Source organism: Sciurus vulgaris, assembly GCF_902686455.1.
Source record: "Sciurus vulgaris genome assembly, chromosome: 12".
NCBI lineage: Eukaryota > Metazoa > Chordata > Mammalia > Rodentia > Sciuridae > Sciurus > Sciurus vulgaris.
Genome location: NC_136473.1, coordinates 4,173,757 through 4,193,625, shown reverse-complemented (window position 1 = coordinate 4,193,625; position 19,869 = coordinate 4,173,757). Strand labels below are relative to the sequence as shown.

The 19,869-nt window shown below is 45.6% G+C and overlaps 1 protein-coding gene across 1 annotated transcript in view; it reads right to left on the bottom strand.

Moving 5' to 3' along the window:
- Positions 1-1,778: 1,778 nt before the first annotated feature.
- ACTN2 (actinin alpha 2) overlaps positions 1,779-19,869 on the bottom strand; it is a 58,882-nt gene continuing 40,791 nt past the window's right edge. Inside the window, exons 12-21 of the mRNA XM_079107038.1 lie at positions 19,701-19,851; positions 16,551-16,659; positions 15,142-15,282; positions 13,483-13,665; positions 10,856-10,990; positions 9,791-9,970; positions 8,844-8,990; positions 6,233-6,298; positions 5,120-5,278; positions 1,779-3,942 (exon numbers count right to left, since the gene is read on the bottom strand). Of these exons, the coding sequence (XP_078963164.1) occupies positions 3,784-3,942; positions 5,120-5,278; positions 6,233-6,298; positions 8,844-8,990; positions 9,791-9,970; positions 10,856-10,990; positions 13,483-13,665; positions 15,142-15,282; positions 16,551-16,659; positions 19,701-19,851 (1,430 nt within the window). The 3' untranslated portion in view covers positions 1,779-3,783. The remainder of the gene's footprint in view (positions 3,943-5,119; positions 5,279-6,232; positions 6,299-8,843; positions 8,991-9,790; positions 9,971-10,855; positions 10,991-13,482; positions 13,666-15,141; positions 15,283-16,550; positions 16,660-19,700; positions 19,852-19,869) is intronic.

Here is a 19,869-nt window from a genome sequence, read left to right as displayed (position 1 = left end):
TGATGGCCCAGACCTGTAAACCCCAGTGACTGGATAGGCCAAGGCAGGAGGATGGAAAGTTTGAAGTCAGCCTCAGCAACTTACTGAGCCCCTGTCTCAGAATAAAAATGAAAAGGGCTTGGGATGAAGCTCAATAGCAGAATGCCTCTGGGTTCATCCAATCTATCTCTAGTACCCCCCAGCCACCCACTAAAAAAGAAAAAAAAAAAAAGCAGCTTAATTGTATTGGATGATTTTAGGCCCCTTTGACAGTCATTTATCACCAGCTTCTGAGTTCACATTTAAAAATAATATTTTTAGCTGTAGATGGACACTTTTTTTTTTAACGCAGTGCTGCAAATCAAACCCAAAGCCTCATACATACTAGGCAAGCGCTCTACCACTGAGCCACAACCCCAGCCCTGACTTCACATTTTTATAACGACTGAATAAAAGCCTAAAACGTATTGTAGACCCCACGCTTTGGCCTCTATTAAGTCTCATGGCTGGGAATGAGATAGAGCCCAAACCCTTCGGGAAATGTACCTGATTTATCAAAAACATCTGGATCCCCTGGAAGATTTCCCCACCTTTGAGAGGCTTGCCTACCTGCTGATCCCGCCTACTTTTTTGGGAATATAAAAGGCTCATGTAATCTAAGGAAAAGAACCAGGTCACTGAGGAACCATGTCCTGAGGAACCTGCCTTGTTAACCTGAGTCTGTGCTGCCCTGGAAAAGGTGTTCTTTCCCTCAGAGCAGAGCCACTGTTTTCCATCGACGGCACTCTGTGTTCTCACCTCCCCATCTCCCCACAGAACACCGTGTGCGGCCTGTGGTAGAAAAGCCTCATCATAAAACAGGCTGTGTGTGAGATGACTGTGCCACCGCAGGCCGAGGCAGGCAAGGCTGAGCCGTGGTGTCGGGTAGGTTAGGAGTACCAAGTACGCTTTTCGCCTTCAACGTCTTCGTCTCAGGATGAGTTTGTGAGGACATCACCCCAGGGTAAGCGGAGATGTCTTCTCATTTTGTCCACACATCATTTTCCTGACCTCCTTCAGCTCGCCATATTTTCCTTTACTTCATTAATCATATTTGTGAAAGTTGACTTAACATTAACCAATGATTTCAATGTCCAGACGTCTTCAGGGATGTTTTCTGTCAAATTCTTTATTTCCTGTGAATGGATCATACTTCATCCTTTTGTGGGGGCGCTGCTGAAGATTTTACCCAGGAGCCACATCCCAAGCCCTTTTTGAGGACAGGGCCTCACTAAGTTGCTGAGGTTGGTCTTGATCTTGGGATCCTCCTGCATAGCTGGAATTACAGGTGTGCACCCCTGCAACAAGCTTCTAGTTCTTTAAGGGAGGTATATACTACATCAAATGAGTTTCTAAGTATAAAGGAAATTTTTAAAAATATTTTTTATTAGTTGTTGATGAACCTTTATTTATATGTGGTGCTGAGGATCAAATCCAGTGCCTCACACATGGTAAGCAAGTGCTCTACCACTATGCCACAACCCCAGCCCTGAAGGAAATTTGTTTGCATCATTACCCTATGTACATGTATGATTACACAGATGGTGTGAATCTACAGTGTACAACCATAGAAATGAAAAGTTGTACCCCATGTGTATGATGCATCAAAATGCAGTCTGTAAAAATAAAAATTTAAAAATTTGTTTGCATTAATTATAACACATGGTTATTCTGTGAAATAATAAAAACAGATTCTTTTTCTTTTACAAATTTAGTTTAATTGATAACTCAACATCAGAAATAAAAATGACTTCTAAAAGGAGAATATAAACATGTTTATTATTTTTCAGTTTATTTCCTTTCTTCATTTATTAGCAGATAATATACTGATCCATTCTCGTTGTTGAATGTTGTGAATTAGTTAGAAATTTGAGATGAGTTACTCACACCCACCCTAAACACAAGTCCCCCTGGTAAGTAGCCTCAAAGGAGAACAACTCCCAGTTTCTCCCTGATGTCTGTGGATGGAATATAGCACCTGCTTGATATAAACCAGAGTCGAGAGCTGACCTGAACACCATCCCAAAAGCACCTACATAAAACCAAGGAGTCAAATAATTCAGGAATTTGGAAACAACCAATTACTTAATAATGGAACAAATGAATGAAATGAATAAAGGTCTAAGGTTCTAAATGGGCCAGTGTAATGAAAGTATCAGGTTACCAGACAGTTGTGAAAGGAAAGTATTGCATTTCCAATTTCCAGCTGTGGGTAGAAGGCTGAAAACTCAGAGGAAACAGACTCAGTGATGGGCACCCTGCCCCTCTAGGAACACTTTAACTGCTGTTTGCAACGTTTTTGTTTGTTTATAACTCATTTCATGATTATTAAAGATCCAGATATAAAGAGTTCCTGCCTTATTCTCTGCAGGCGGTTAACAAAGTGGATCACAGCATGCTGCAGCTCAAACAGAAAAGTGAACCAACACTGAGAAAGGCACTGATGAAGGACAGAGACATTGACTGCAGGTGGCATCCCGTGCCACAGACAAAGCCACACTCAGGACTTGCTGGGGTGCACCGTCCATACTGGCGGTAACAGGTGGCAGACTGAACCTCTCATGCTCCCTGCAACACAAGGCGGCCTCCTGAACGCTAAGGAGCTGCTTTGCAGTGACAGAGGCCACCTCTGCTGCAGCAGAGAGCTGGGCTCCTGCCAAGTCTGGCTCTCCCAATGGGCCACAGAGGTGGTCTAAGGAAGGCCTGCCTGGGACACCAGAAGGCCCTTGTCTCTAGTTTAAAAGCAGCTTACACAGGCTCCAGAGAACCCCTAGGAGCAAGCTCTGGAAAAGGCATGGGAATCTGGAAGCAATAGAGTTCTACAAGTCTCATTCTACCTAACAGCTCCATCTCTGTCTCTGGAACCAAACTGAGCCCCCATTTCCTCAGGTCCTTCTCTGGGGAATAAGTACTTCATTGGAACCCACCAATCAGACTATCTTTTCCTGAAGAGTGAAGAGATGACTATACATTCTGCTACGAAACTTCTGATTGCTAATGATCTTCTGAGTAGTCTGTTTCCATTTCCTGACATTTAATCAACTGAAGAGATGACGGTATCATTTACACTTAAGTCAGACTAGTCTTTGGGTACGTGAGAAAATAAAGCACTAGGAAGTTCAAATATATTCTAGGGAGAATCACATATGCACATTAGATACGAAGAATTCTTTTAAAAATGTCAAACAGCCGGGTGCAGTGGCGCACACCTGTAATCCCAGCAGCTTGGAAGGCTAAGGCAGGAGGATTGCAAGTTCACAGCCAGCCTGAGCAACTTAGCAAAGTCCTAAGTAACTTAGCTAGACCCTGTCTCCAAATAAAAGGGCCAAGGACATGGTTCAGTGGCAGCCCTGGGTTCAATCCCAAGTACAAAAGAAAAAGAAAAAAAATCAAACATTTATCAGTTTGTGACATCCGCCCTGCCACAATCATCTGGGGTATTTGGGATTTTCATTTTTCATTTCCTTCTATCCCTAGATCTTGCTAATTTCAAAGCACTCAATTTGCTTTATTTAGTCAAAGAAACAAACTAATTTGATACTTCATTACATTCAGCTAATGATGCAGAAATAGAGAGGCCTACTTACGAAGCACACTATGTCATGAGCTACCTACACTCCACTGCAGCCAGTTTCCCTCCTGGCAAAGACCGAGGTGCTGCTTGATTCTCCTGACTTACAAAGTTTGTCAAAGTTTTCAGGAAACAAACCATGACTTCAGCTTTTATTATGTTCTAATGGGATCAATGATTACAGAACCCAGGCATCACAGATCGCTCTCCCCATAAAGCGCAGAAGAGAACGCGGTGTAATCCAGGGCTCCAGGCACGCTGCCAGGGCCCGAGTACGGAGGCATCCTCTTGATGCAGTACTGGGCCTGATCCGGGGGTAGCTCTCGACGCAGCTCCTCCGCCAGGATGTATGGCTGGAAAAGACACAGTGTTTGCAAAGTCGATCAAAGAAACACCAGAGCATAAGCAGTTTTAATACTTAAGCATTTCCTGCATTTGTGATCTGAACTTCTTAACAGACAGGTAGATATAGTTGGGTTACATTATACACTGGTGAGAATGCAGGGGTACTTGACACAGTGGAATTGGTATAGTTACTTAAAAACAAAAATGTATGTACTATGTGCTTTTAGAAAATGGGGTCATTTTCATACTCAGTTTATTTAAAAACTGAAAATATACTGCCCCTGGATAAAATGTCTCCACCACAAAATGATACTGACTTTTAATGATGGGGTTCTTTTTAAAAATGCCAAACATCCATTGAGAAATAGGACAATTCTGGTAAACCAGACTGACCAGAAGACAAATATCACACTGTAACTTACAGCAGGAGTTCCACGGGAGTTGGAGAAGCTGTGGTTTACTGCCTCCTAAATCCTTTGCACCCTTCCTCCAAATCTTTTAAAATAAACCTATGATTTTTGAGATAGTTGATCCTGTCTGATTTTTATGGTAATAAACATGATGGTACTCATGTGTTTTAATATCCTAACTTTCTTGTAGTGCTGTTTTCCCCTCCAAACCACATCACAGGGTAAAATAATCCTATCCCAGAGTGAATTTATGCATTCTAAGAAATTTTTATAATTTGGGGGGTGGGATTTAAAAGCTCTGAACTTTCAAATTCTTGCTTAGTTATAGGCTTGTGTCATCAGTCTAGCCCAGAAAGTCTGGCAACTTTTTTCTCTGGTGGATGGGCATGAAGTCAGGGTCCCCAGTCCTTAAGAAAAGATGTTATAGTTCTGCAACATCTAGATTGGATAGTGTCTTCTTTCTGAATCGCACCTATCAACCCAGAATGCCAAATGGGGTTGAACCAGTTAACACAAACACACACCCCACTACCAAATGCACACCAACGGCCCTCTATAGAACTCGGCAGGAGGCCTGAGTACACGTGCCAGGGAAGGGATTTCTGTGCTTTCTCTGAGATCCTCTCTGTGCTGCCTTCCAGAGTCAGTGCTGACATACCAGGGACACTGGTGTCAGAATGGTCTTTACTGGCAATCTGCTACTTTTTGTTTTTGTTCTCTGAAATGATGCAATGGATTATACTGTTAAAGTAGAAGGAGAGCCATCAATGCAGACCTTATCAGATGCCAGGATTCGGAAAGAGGCGATGACCTGCTCAGCGGTGTCTGTGTCAGCCGTTTCTCTAGTCATGAAGTCAATGAAGGACTGGAAGGTGACAGTGCCTTGTCCATTGGGATCAACCAAGGTCATAATGCGGGCAAATTCAGCTTCACCCTGAGGTCAAGTGGCAAAGAGATGATAAGAGGTGATCAGTTTGAAAATGTTAATCCTGCATTTTCTTTCAGTCTCTGGAAAGGATTCCCTTTAGGGTTACTGAGGTTTACTGTCAACAAATACGTATATAAATGTTGCTATAGAATCAAGCCAGAAGCTCACGAATGCCAATGTTGGAATTTCTTCCTCCCTCTGACCCATGTTTCCTTCCCAGATCACAATACAATTGTCAAAGAGTTAACTCAGGGAAAGTTGGGTCTTCTCTCATGTTGCAAGTAAGAAAAGAGACATTGCTACATAGGAAGGTGATTCAGAGATGGTGCTCATGACCTTATTTTAAACTTCTGGAGGGATTCAAAGCAAGTCATGTTTAGAATATGCATTAATGAGCAACAGAGAAGTATAAGTACATTGGGACCATTACAGCCCCAGGAATTTTTTTTTTTTTTTGTATTAAGAATTGAACCCAGGGGCACTTTACCACTGAGCTACATCCCCAGCCATTTTAATTTTTTGAGACAGGGTCCCAGTATGTTGCTTAGGGCCTTGCTAAGTTGCTGAGGCTAGCTTTGAACTCACAATCCTCCTGCTCAGTCTCCCAACTATTTGTAAAATAGGTGTGCACCACTATGCTCAGCTAGGGTGCAAATTATATCAATAAAGCTGCTAAAAGTCATGAAGGAAGTCCATATTCTTGATTCCTTCACTAGGAATAATCTGGCCTATTTTATGGAAAAAAATGTGTGTTTTGACCATGTAAAATTATTTTTATATAGCAACAGGGAGACCTTAAAAATATTCCATATTGAAATGGAAATTCCATATTGAAATTCCATAATGAAAATGGACCAATCCGAAAAGTTCTACATTACATTTAAGTATGTCATTTCCTGTAATACAAACTCTAACTCAACAAAATATCAACTATTAATACAATTTCAACGTCTGGCTTACCAAGTCATAACCCATAGAAATGAGGCAGGCTCTGAAATCCTCATGGTCCATTAAGCCGTTCTTCCTCTGTTGGCAAAGAAAAGGGGGAATCAGAGGCAAGAAGAGTAGCTCTGCTTGACCAAGTGAGAAAGAGCTGGAAGGGAAGGCCACTCTGAACTCTGCCAAGATCACAACGGTCACCACTGACTTATAGGATGGATCTGACAACACAAGGATGGTATCAACAGTTCTTTAAAAGGAAGGGGAGGCATAAGAACTAGACAAAAATGAGACCAGAGTCAAGAAGGCAGCAAAGAACTAGACAGGAGCTTGGTACTGCCACCTAGTGATGATAGAACTCACTGCAGATGTTCCGAGACAAGCTCTCAATGACCCTGGTGAGACATGAGTTGTAAAATTCTCCCCAGATGAAATTTTTTTCTGAACAGAAACAACTGGAAAATTGACAGGCCCTTGGGCCACGATGCAGTGGCCACTCCATGTTGCACATTTGGCTTCTCCTGAAAATCCAACCAGGGCATACAGGAAGCAGCATGCAAGACGGCCCTTATGGCAACAACTTTCCCAGCCAAGGAAAGCCAGTAATGAGGGGTGACCAAGCACTACAGAAACTGGGAGCCAATTCAGAGCCCTGATGGGAGGAGAAGTGCACAGCTGCACTGGAGATGTGTGTTAGGGTCCTGAGGGGGCGGCTAACACCCGAGCATCAGTGTGCATTAGAGACAACACCTTTACTGGTCAAACCACTTGTTAAATAGGGTATTTTCTGGAGCTTCTGTTCACCAAGGAAGCTGCCAAGTCCCCAAAACTAAGGTCAGGCCTTCTTTCTTTCAAGCATGGAAAGTCACAAGCCTGTTCTCGGGCCAGTGCGCCTGGCCCTCACTGCACTGCCTGCTCAGGACTGCTCTGCAGCCAAGCTCCTTCCCACAGAGTGCCCTCCACCAGCGTCCCTTCCCGTCCTCCTCTGGCTCTTGTACCTCTGTGAAACACAGCACTTTCTTAAGACTGGAGCGCTTGCCTCTTCCTCCTTGAACTATGGCTTGACGGGGATGGCAGTTCTGTGGTGAGGCCACAAGCCTCAGTTCTGAACCCCAGAACTGCATTCCTTCTGCAGGGACCACACTGCTGCAGAGCTTAGGAGCACCCCTTTCCCCACGCCCTCAGCCTGAATTTCCATGTCATTTAACCCTCTCCCTCTCCCTGGGGCCCAATCCTGTCAAGTTATATCCCTCTCCTTCTCAGACCTGCCCTTTTCCTCATTCCTACCACCCATCCCTCGCTTCTCCAAGAGCTTCCTGTTGCCCTCTGCTTGCTTCCTCTCCCCTCCCTCATGCAGCCTGTCTTGTCTCTCAGAGGTGAGGTCAGTCAGGTTTCTCTGAAGCACAGCTCTGGTCAGGGCACACTTGTGCTCTACCACCTTCGGTGGCTCCCTTACATCTAGGGAAGAATCCCTCCATGCGCATCCTCTGGACCTCGCCATTCCTAGCTTACTGTTAAATAAGATGAAGCAAAATGTATCTGTATCCCTGCCAGCTCTCCCCCACACTCCAAGCAAACTCTGCTTCCTTGTTTCTAAGACATGACTCCTTAGTGTTTAATACAACCAAACTTTTAAACTTGGCAAATTCTGCACTGTTCTCCTTTGGACTTTTTGTTCCAAGACTGTCTTATCACCTTGGATTCAAATCAATGTGCTTTTTTTCCTACAAGGCAACGCAGATGAGCAAGAAATGTCCTTCAGTAAGCCCAGTGGATCTGTGCAGGGATGATGGTAAAGTGTTCCCCTCCACAAGGAAAAAAGACTTGGGCTTCAATGAACGCAGTCAGGTCAGAGTTAGAGCCCAGTTCTATACAATAAAGAGGTGCTCAAGTCTGACAAATGGCATCCTCCATCTCTGCACAGAATTCTTTACTTGTGCCTTCCAGCTTCCTCATCAGAAATCCATGTCTGAACTCTTCCTAGGTGCAGATTAGCCTGACCTGGTCAGCAGGCATTTAAAAAACCATCAATAGGGCCCATACAAAGTAATAGGATATCCTTTTTAAAGCTATCTTTAGCAATTGGAATGTGGTCTTGAATGTTATTTTTAGCAACATGATTAGTAAACTGGGAATTTTCTCATACTTAATTTTACTCAATATTATTAAAATAAACATAATAGATAATATCTAATCTTTCATATGCCTTTACTATGAATATCATCACCATTTTGTGAGTCCACTTTCCTTATCATGAATCATCAGGTGCTTTACCTACTAGTTACTCCGGAAGAGTACATCAGAATTTTGCATCCAAGTCTTTACAAAATGACAAAAATCCAACAACCACACCTTGTTAAGGGCACACTTCCACTGAGAACAAATAGGACTCTGATATTCACTACAAGTGCATTCATCAAGGGGCCTACAAGACGTGGCTCACAGTCTGTACCTCAGGTCACCATGAGCAATATCGGCTGTGCGTACCTTGTTTGGGTGGCTATTTTCCTCAACCAGCTTCCCTGTAAACTTTGTGGGGTGTTAAGACTTAAGGTACTAGCGTGCATGTTATTTCAGATACATTGTTTGGTGTCCACAGAATTGCCTTTCAAATAAGCAGAGAGTGCGGTACCCTGTCGAAGTGGTTGAAGGAGGCTCTGAACTCGTTCATCTGCTCCTGGGTGATGCCCTTCGCGTCCCTTGTCAGGATCTGGGTCTCCACCTCGTTGATGGTTCTGGCGATGGTGGTCAGCAGCAACTCCCATCCAACACGAATGTGCTACCGGAGGAGAAAGGGAATGACAGGCTCTCGGTTTTCCGAGCAGGTCAACCTTGCCTCTTCATTTTCACGACAGGAGAGCTGACCCACAAGGAGATCAGTAGGGTCTGCTATAGACTTCTCTATACTTTAAAAAAAAATCTACTTAAGAGGCTATAGGGGAACTTTGGATTGTGCAGAGGGAAATGGGTCTGGAGGGGATGGGGGAAGGAAAGACAGTGGACTGAGACAGACATTATTACCCTGTGTACTTGTATGACTACACGAATGGTGTGAATCTACATCATGCACAACCACAGAAATGAAAAGTTGTACCTATTTGTGTTCAATTAAACAAAATGCAGTCTGCAAAAATAAATAAAAGTCTGTAGTGGGAATGCTCAGAAGTGAGATCGGTACTCTAGCAGTGACAATTGAAACTCTGGATTAAATAGGTGCTAAATAGCCTATTTGTCACTGAAGCTATCTTCCCATTTACCAAGAAGCAGGATAAGCCCTGGGTTATATGTGCAGACTCTCAGGGAGAACAAATTGGGTCAAACTGGTAGACGTGGCAGCAGTCTAATTTCTGGTACCCTCTCCATAGAGGAGTAATGAATCCATTGTGGTGACTGACGATGCTGCCGCTATTCCCTTGTGCTCCATGTAGTTCACAGAGCTTTTCCTTAAGGCACCTGGAAAGGCTTAACACTGCCTGAGGTTCGCACTTATAGAATTCAGCAGGAACAAGTACAGAAGTGCACCCAGAGCTCTCGAGTCACCGCAAGCAGCAGAAGCAGCCCAGCAGCCTGGCTGCTTACCTCCATCGTGTAGTTGGTGTGCTTATTGTCAAAGACCAGGGCCTCCTGGATGAGCTGGTGGTCTCCCTCCAGCTTGTCGATGTTGTTCTTGTAGTTGATGATGTTGTGCTCATACTGCTTCAGCTGATTCATCTGGTCTTCCAGAGCCCCCGTGATCTGGATGGAGCTCCGGGCAATCTCCTAGGGAGGCAAGTGGGCAGAGGCAGGGACGCGTGAGCAGGGCTGACCAGCAGCGCCGTGGGAGTCATCAGTCGTGAGGCATGAGATGCCACACCATGTCAGGCAGCAGCCGAGTCACTCGATGTCCCCAGACACAGTGGGAAGAGGGCAGGGTCACAGGATGGAACAAGGTCTGGTTCTGGTCCACTTGGAGAATAGGGAAAGGTCTTGCAGAATCCACAGTGAAACAGCAAAGGGAGGAAACAGTGAGCCCTGCCAGCCTTCTCAGAGTGCAAGCACACTCCCTGGGCCCAACTTCCTGGTCCCCCAGCAGGGGAGGCGGAAGCCAGCTGCCTGACAGAGCCGTCACACAGATGACAGACCCCTGGATACACCCTACAGCAGGAGAGTGTCCTACATTTTAGATATTCTTTCCTTTAGGAAAAAGTTAACTTTTTATCACTGAAAGGGAGATGGAGAGAGAAATGTCTTCTGGCTGCTCTTGGTGATGAAGTGAACCCAGATATCAACCCATTCACAGACCACTTTTCCTGGAATGTTCTGAAAACAGGAAGTATGTCTGAGTCTTTGCTGTCCTCCTTAAGCTGGAGGGTTTAAAATTCAGCTTCTGCAGAGGCCAAAAACTGAGAAAGCGCTTCATGGCTGTTTTAATGACACAGTAAATATCCAACAGTGAGAAGCTCCTTGCCCTCCTCATTGGACCCCTCCACACTCCCAACTGTGCCCAGGCACAGAATCCACAATAGCCCAAGGGCTGGAAAGAATAAGCCCCATGTGACAACAGCATGAGTGGGGCAAGCAGAATCCAGAGCACAGGAGGCACAGCTCTGTCACCAAGGGACTGGCTTCCAGGCCTGTGGGCAGTCTGGGAAGGGTGTGACCTACCTCCATCTTGTTCTGGATCCAGGGCCCAATGGCATTGGCCTGGGCAGCAAACTGGCGCCGCAGGCGCTCATTAGCATGCTGGCGAGCCAGCTCCTCCTGCAGGGACTGATCCCGGATGGGCACCAGCTGCTTCACCTGTCAGGATCCAAGGACAAAAGGGGTGAGTAGTCAGCTTTGGTCTCCTAGGAATGGCTGCAGGCTTCCATCCCAAGGGGTTGGGATGGAAGTGGAGAGAGAGGGAGTGTGGGGAGGATGGAAGCTCGGAAAGGAGAAGTGGGGTAGGGGTAAGGAGAGGGCGGGGAAGTAGGAGTCCCTCCTTCTGGGGGACTAGCTGTGACTGTTGCCTAGGGCTCCCAGTGCCTGCTGCAAGGCTTGCAGAGTTGAAGGGCACTGAAGAGCCTGCATCAGGGATACGCCATCCCTCCTATCAGGAGAGCTCCTCCTGCAGCACCACCCCAGGGGGCCAGGTCTACAAGGCAGCAGAGTTGTGAACTTGGATGAGGGGAGAACTGACACCTCTATTTTTACTGATTCAAAGCTGGTATTTTCTTCTGTTTTGCAGGTGTGCAGCAAATCCACAGCAGTGCCTAGCCATCCCTGAGATGATCACTACAGAAAGCACAGATCTCCAAACACGAGCTGCTGCTGCCTCTGGTAAATCTACGTGCCCTCAGCTCTACTCTAAGATCTTCAACAGTCATGAGATCTTGATTTGAATGTGTTAGTGAAGAGGCACATGCATTACTGTATCCCAACTTTAAAAATATCCTAATAACTACATCTCAGTGTAATTCACTTCGTGTAGTCCTACATATTTTATGCCTTTGTAAACATCATCATCAAGGGGATCTATAGGCCTCGCCAGCCTGTGGAAGTGATCCATGACACAGGTGAGCAAGGAAGCCCTGCTGGGCCTCCATGGCGAGGGCACCTGGTCCACAGACCTGTGCACTGCTTCTTAAGGCTAGGCCCCAGTGCTCTCTGAAGAGACAGGAAAACTTCTGCAGAATTTTTTTTGTTTCATCTACAAAACTGCTTTTGAAGATGATATTTGTCAGTATCCCTTTTACGAAAATCCATGTGGCCAGTTTGCCTCATAATTTACTGAAGGGAAAAGTGTGCCTCACTTTGAGAAATTACACACTTCCTTTTGTTGTTGTTTAAAGGGAACTACTCAGCTCAACACTACTCTTTTTGCCCTCTTGGTCAGAAGACCAGAACTAATTCCAAAGCTCTTATGTGCATGGTTGGCGTTATGGTTTGGATGTGAGGTAGTCCCCAAAAGCTCACAGGAGTCAATGTAGGAAGGTTCAGAGGAGAAATGATTGGGTCGTAAAAGTCTTAACCCTGATGGGATTAACTGAAGTGGTGGGATGTGGCTGGAGGAGACTGGAATCAGGGCATGGATTTGGGGTGTATATTTTGTATCTGGAGACGGGAGTCTCTCTCTCTCTGCTTCCTGATAATGCAAAGTGCTTCCCTCTACCACACTCTTCCACCATGATGTTCTGTCTCACCTGGAGCCCCAAGGACTGAAGCTGGCCTTCTAAGGACCAAGACCTCTGAAACCGTTGAGCCCTCAAATAAATCTTTCCTCCTCTATAATTGTGCTGGTCAGATTATTTAGTCACAGCAGCAAAATAGCTGACTGAAACAGCTGGGGATGTGGTTCAGAGGTAGAGTGCTTGCCTAGCATACAAGAGGCCCTGGGGTTCCATCCCTAGTGCCCAAACACAGAACAATAAAAACCTCTCGTGCAATGACTATCTGACATGGACACTGGCCTCCTTTCCATGCCATTTGCCCCTTTGGCACTGCTGGTAACTAACCTGTGGCATGTCTTCTTATAGCCAGCCACCTCAAATCCAGCAGTGACGTTATTCCTTACAGACTATGCGTTAGCATAGTGAGATGACAAGCAGTGTTATAATTTACACTGAAAATAAGTTTCTCTTAAAAATGAGACAAAAAGGCTGGGCACAGAGCTATACACATGAGATCCCATCGACTCAGGAGGAGTGCAAGTTCAAGGCCAGCCTCAGCAACTTAGGGGTACCCTGACTCAAAATAAAAAATAAAAAAGCTGCAGATGTGACTCAGTGATAAAGCACTTGGCTCAATCCAGTACCAAAAAAAAAAAAAAAAAAAAAAAAGGGGCTGAAAATGATTCTACTTTGGCTATAAACTTGTGAACAATTTTTCCAAAATTAAAGGCAACGAAAGTTAGTAGAAATACTGCGTCCCGCAGACATAGTTTTCTAAGTGACTTTTTAAATTTAAAACTCACACACATTTGGGATATGTCTCAGTCTAAAAATTCTATAATGAATTCCTACGGGCAAGCCAATTTCTCCAAATATTCAGCTGGCAGTTTAGGAATGAGTTTCCTAATAGCAGTAGTATTGAAACCTATAATGATTTTGCAAAAATTTATATTTCCCTCAAAGAAAGTAATCCCAACTTTCTTTACCCAAGAACCACAGAAGCTGCCAAATGCCATTCCGAGTGTGACGTTCCACCTGTGAAATTTTGGGATGAAGGAAAATCCTGCCTGCACTGCCAGAAGGCAGTGGCCTAAGTGCCCGAGGTCTGGCCTCTCCCCTCAACCCCAGCTTCCAGCCACCCACCTTGTCCCACTTGGTGCGGATCTCATCCATGGTGACAGTACTGTACGGGTTGCTGGAGCTGATCCTGATGTTGTAGCTCTGAATCACCTTCTCCACCTCATTCTGGATGGCCATGATGGACTGCCGCTCCCCGTCGGCCTCGGGCAGCGTGGCCTTGAACTGCTCGTGGGCAGTGATCAAACTCTGTGCCAGGGAACAAGTGGGAAACCCAGCTTACTGTCATTTCACAGGCTTTGATGCTCACACACGTGGTGTCTGTACATCACCTGCAGGCACCTCTGGGGAAAAACAAATTCTGCATGCTTTACAAATGCTCTGCCTGGAGTCAAGGTCCTCAAAGAAGGAAGGAAGACTCTACCATGATGATTTAGTTAATGGCTATTTGCCTCGTCTTCAAAAAATAACTCTTTTCTTTTTCAAAACATCGTGTATGCCTTCATTATTTTGAGGCCCAGCTATTATTGAAGTCTTACTGTCTGCTGATGGAAGAGAACTCAGCTGCCCTTTCTAGTGACAGTTTTTCCTCTCAGTCCTGTACTTAGCATTTGCTACCTTATTTATAATTCAAGACAACAGAACATCTCTGCTCCTCAAAGAGGGAAGTCCTCAGAACCCAGCTCTTACCCAGAAGGCTCCGTACAACCTCCACAAATCAAACTTGTTCCTTGATGCTACCGGGTAAGCTGAGGACCTCTAAGTTCTGTGTCCACACCCTGCTGCCCCGGGGGCCTGGCATGAAGCCACTGCTTGCTTTAGGTCCTGCAGCACATCAGCTGCCAGCAGGCTCTCACTAAACAGAGCATGACTCATGAGGCAGAGGTAAAGGTCTCACCTACTCCAAAGATAAATGATTTCAGCAATTAGCCACTGCTTTGCAAAGTGCACAGGAGAAACACCACCAAAGCCCTTTTCAGATGCTGCAACGTTCAAGGAAGACATTTGCTCCTTGGCTCCCGATGCAGCCATGTCCCCATAAGCCCTCAGAGGTTGAAAACACCCTAAGCTGAAAACGCACTTAGCACACTGACCCATCATTGCCTAGCCCACCGCATGCTGCCGAGGGTCTGTGGCTTCCTCTAATGATGACAGGGCCAACCGGAAGCTGCCACCACCCAGCAACACAAGAGGACACTGCCTATCCCTAGCCCAGGAAAAGAGGGAAAGTCACAGTGTAAAGCCGGAACATGGGTCACCTTTGCACAAAGCTGAAAGACCCTGCACTGAGCCATCTGACATCAGTAGCCACGTGAAACTCCCCTGACACCCAGGGTCTACCCTTCTAGCCTGCTCTTGGTCAGGGAGGTGGGAGCTCAAATTTGACCTCCTGGGTTTCTGTTCTGCTGGGATTCTTTCTGAAGACATTCCTATCTTACAGAAAAGGAATTACAGAAGTATTCCTAAACTAAGGTTCAAAGGGTAATTTACTTGAGCTTTCCAGTACACTTTTTAGTTAAAAAAATAAATACACACATAAAATTATATGCATATATAAATAAATAAATATGGCTGGGGTGTAGCCCAGTGGTACTACAGTAGTGGGCTAACATGCATGAAACTCCGAGTTCAATCTCTAGTGCCAAAAATAAATAGATACACAGATGACTGAGTAGGTAAATAGAGAAGACCAGCTCCAATGCAGTAAGAGTGGGGTCTGGTCACCTGTATCTCCTCGATGCTGTGCACAATAAACATGTCTTGCAGGTCCTCCATAGCACCCTCCATCCAGTTGTTGAAAGGAGCAGCTCTCTTGGCGAACTCTAGGTGCAGCTGATCAATGGTTTCTAGCAATTTCTCAGTTCTCTGAAGAGCAGTTAAATGGAAGGAAGTGTTATCATAGATTAAATTGGGGAAAAAAACCCTCCGATGTACAGACAAAAGTAAACATGTATCCCTCAATGATAATGTGTCAGCTGACATTTAGCACATATCCACAAAAGATTAGCCAACACTCAAATAGTTAGGCTGAGCCCTAGGGCCTTGCAAAGGATTCAATGACATCCAGAGCAGCCTCGGTTTTAAAGCATCCCAGAATACTCTACTGCATACTAGATTTTGGAAAACTGAACATCTATACACAGTATTCATAATTTGCTTTCAGCTGAAGCAGGACTTGGTAAATTAGAGGCTTGATTCTCCAACTGTGGGATAACAGGAATCTCAGGGCACCCTCTGCATCACAGTCAATAGTGTGCAGGGAAGCAACGTGACTCTTCCAAAGTCACCTACCAAGGGAGGGTAGAAGGGACTAGCTTGGTGACCGCAATCCTCATTTGGGATGAAATGCTCACCTCTGTGGGTTTATGAGACCACAGAGTTTTTCAGTTCAGAGAGAAATGCTGCGCTGTTCTGCATGGTAGAGCTGATGAGGAGGAGACAGGGAAAGCAAGCCGTCCCTGGGAGTCGCCCACAGTCAGATTCACCTTCTCTCCTACTCTAAAATGTCTGCTCTGTACTGTACGTGCCTAGTCCTTCCTCCCTCTCAACATTCTTTCTAGGCTGATATGTAACATCCAGCTGGCACACTGGAAGCTTGATACCACATATCTATATTTCACTAGAGTCAAGGGGAAAAGTCCGGAACCTGGAAAGCTTCCCCTTTCCTTCAGGTGGCAGGAGTCCTCACGGTGGAAGATGTTGCTCTTAGGTCCACTGAACCTGCGACCTACTGTCCTTTATCCCCATCCTGCACACAAAGAAGCCCAAATGCACCGGATTCTGTTTCCCATCAATTTTTCCTCAAACATCCGTTGGGGCCATTTTCCCTCTGCTCATCTCAAGTTGGGTTCTTCCTGATTTCCTGTCAGCTTATGCATACAGAAGACCTTTAGGAAATTCACTGTTAATCACTACTTGACACCAAGTGGGTTTATACCATCATCCCCCGCACTTCTTAAAAAACTTCAAGAGCGTACACAAAGCTACCAACCTCCCATGTTCCTATCTCCCACCTGTATTTCCTTCAGAGAATCCACTCATCACAATCTGCTTAGATTTAAACACACAAGGCCACAAAGAAACAGACAATACCAGCAACTTCTAGTCTACAGGTGACTTAATTAAGACTTCACCTCCAAGGCCTCTCTCCTCTTCTGAGTGAGGGTCCCCAATCTGTCCCACTGGTCACAAATTTTCTGGCACCGATCATTGACATTCACGGCGTCATGATAGTCCAGTTCACTAGAAGAGTTAAAATCAACACAGATTAGTTTTTCCAGGTGATAAGAAGGGAAATGGGGTGCTAAGCAGACAGGGATGTTTTAAACAGAAAGACCTGGTAAGAGAACTGGCAGGGCATTTCAGGGTTTGATTGACTGTCCCCACTATGAACATCACTCTTAGAACAATTGTAAGAATTAGTAAAACTTTTATGCTGGTTAACAAATTTCTAAACTGAAAGAATGCTGTCCTCATAATGCCACTGGTTAGCTTCCTCCTCCCTTGTTTTCTCTGAGGTCCCAAGAGCATGATTTTTACATGGAAACTCTAAGTGAAATCAACTCTCTGCCCCAAGGCCAGTCCTGCAGGCCACCACAGCGGTGGTGACTACAACATCGCACTCAGTCAAGGGGAGGGAGGTATCTGCTTGCACTGCGGTGTCCTTGGTTCATCAGGAAGGGCACAAGCTCACTACCGAGTGCAGCATCCTGTCCCAGAGCGCACTGAGACTTTACCTAGCACAGAGGGACTTCTAAAAGGGGGCAGGACAGAGGCCTTCCACATAGGGACCATGAGGTTCTGGCCACTAATCCAATGAGCCAGGATGAAATGACTTCTTGCTAAATGCTAACCTTTCCCAGCTAGAGCTGGGATCATGAGGTGAAGTGACTGGAACTGACCACTGAAGAAAAGCTTGACTAGAAAGTTAACCTCACATCTTCAGGGATAACACTTTGAATCCTCCACAAAACCTCATCACCTTTAGTTAAGATGAAAGCAAGTATCACGGAAACGTAAAGGCATTCAGGAGACGTCCTCAGGAGTCCAGGGGGAGGCAAGGTTGAGAGTCCCCTCCCTCCCTGCCCAGTCCATGTCCTCGAAACTCAAGCCTACTTCTTTTCTGATCTTATGAAGGCAGGGGTGGTTCACTGCTGTTTCTCCTGGAGTGTCAGCTCACACTTGCTCAATCTGCTGCTACTGCTACTGAGCAGAGGAAATGCCTATGCTTGCTACGTACTATGTTCTTCCACAACCTCTGAGTGCTCTTCAATAGAAAGAAGTTCTCTGTTACCTTATTAAAGCCTGTCCCATTCTCAAGAGCAACCAGCAGCTCTCCACAAACACACTCTCTTCTGTAAACTGAGATTAAGATTCCTACGCTGATTGAACCCAAGGAGCCACATCCCCTGCCTTTTTTTTTTTTTTTTTTTTTTTGAGACAGGGTCTTACTAATTAGTGAGGGCCTCCCTAAGTTGCTGAGCTTCCTCTCAAACTTGCAATCCTCCTGCCTTAGCCTCCCAAATAACTGGGATTACAGGCATGTGCCACTGAGCCCGGCATGCTGATTTCTTATAACCAAAACAAAACAAAACACAACAAGCAAAACACACCAAAAGTGGGCACATCCCTGGAAAGGAAAAAAAGGGGGGGGGGACCAGAAAAGTGGCAATGGCTTTTCAAGTGCAAGTATCAGGGCTGGGGAAAGCTCAGTGGGAGAGTGTTTGCCTAGCATGTAAAAGGCCCTGGGTTCAATCCACAAACCTGGGGGGGAGGGGGGGGGAGAAGAAAGACTTCTCCAAACTTCTCCAAAATTGGAAATGAGCCAGGCGTGGTGGTGCACACCTGCATTCCCAGTGACTCGAGGCTGAGATAGGAGGATCTCAAGTTTGAGACCAGCCTTAGCAACTTAGTGAGATCCTGTTTCAAAATAAAAAAGAAAAAGGACTGGAGTTGTGACTCAGTGGTTAAGTACCTCTAGGTTCAATCCCCCTTTCCAAAAACAAACAAACAAACAAATACAACTGTTCAAAATTGGAAACAAAAACCTAGGGATGCTTCCACAAATCCCCAACAGAGATGCCAGTGCACGCCTCTCCAACGTTATTGTTAGGGTCTCTCCTCGATAATCTACATGCACTGGCTCCACATGTATCTGATTTTGAGGAGTTAGGATTTGCACAACTGCATATTGCTTTTATGTACTTTGAGAACTGCAAAAAACTAACAATATTGTAGGACAGGCAAAAAAGATAAAGACATTAATAGCAATGCAATGGACACAGACTAGTTCTGTATGTGGTTCAACTCAAATAATATAAAATCAGTACTTAAATTTTATGGGCAACACTTAGAACAGCTCTAATTACTCATGGGAACTATTATAGAGCACCAAACAGCCTAAGTCTCTTTTCATCCCTTATTTTATTGGTACCTATTAATGAGCAATCAGAGCCAACATGGAAGAAGCATGAGCTGTCAGACCAGGTAAAGGCTACAAACAGAGTACAGACTGGATATGAAGGCCAAAGAAATTGAATTGCTTATATAACAAGGCTGAAGAATAGTATACTCTTTTTAAAAATGTTTTTTCATTTGTTCTTTTTGTTGTAAGCCCCACCTGTCAATTAAGTTTGCTCCAAAGTGAGGAACCTGGGTGTTTTAAAATGTAACATACTGAAATCATTTTTTGTTTAGTTTTTTAAAAATTAGGCTCTTAAAATTGTGCAAACATAGCTGTGATCACAATGAAGGGGAATGGAGGGAGAAATGGAATCTTGTCGTATCAAACAGGGGCAGGGCCTTATAAAGGCTCAGAACACTACAGAAGGTCCTTCTGCCTGAGAAGAGCCACCCCCACTCCACGGCTCAAGAGACAAGGGTCAAGAACCCCACGTGGTGCTCAATCCCACCTGGCCTCAAGCTCCACGCCAGCTCTTGCCATAAAATGAAGAGCAGAGTGAAACAGGGCCCAGACGGCGGCTCCGCTTGTGCTACTCTCTGCACAGGCAGGTCCCCCTCCTGTGTGGGGCCTGGGTGAGGCTGCCCTGCCTCACCTCTGGAGTCCAGCCTCTGCCCTGCTGGGGTGCTAGGGAGTTGCTGGATGAGAGGCAGGGATCCTGCCGCAACCAAAGAACCAAGTCCAGTGTTTCTACGCTTAGAGAAACAAGACTCCCGTCCCAGGGTGCTCTAGCTGGGCTCTGGATTCTGCAGAGAAGGGGCAGGCAGGCCTCCCTCGCCCTCCCAGAAGTCCCCACCCCTGATGCCCTGGGCTTAGCGCTCACTTGAGTTCCTGTGCAATGGCTGCGATCTGCTCCACGCGGTCCTGATGCGCCGCCAGGTCACTCTCGAAGGCCTCGTGCTTCCGCAGCAAGGCTCGCACTTCCGTCAGGGACGCAGACTCGTAATCCTTCTGCAGCAAGATCTGCTCTTTGCCTGCACGGTGGCAGCAAG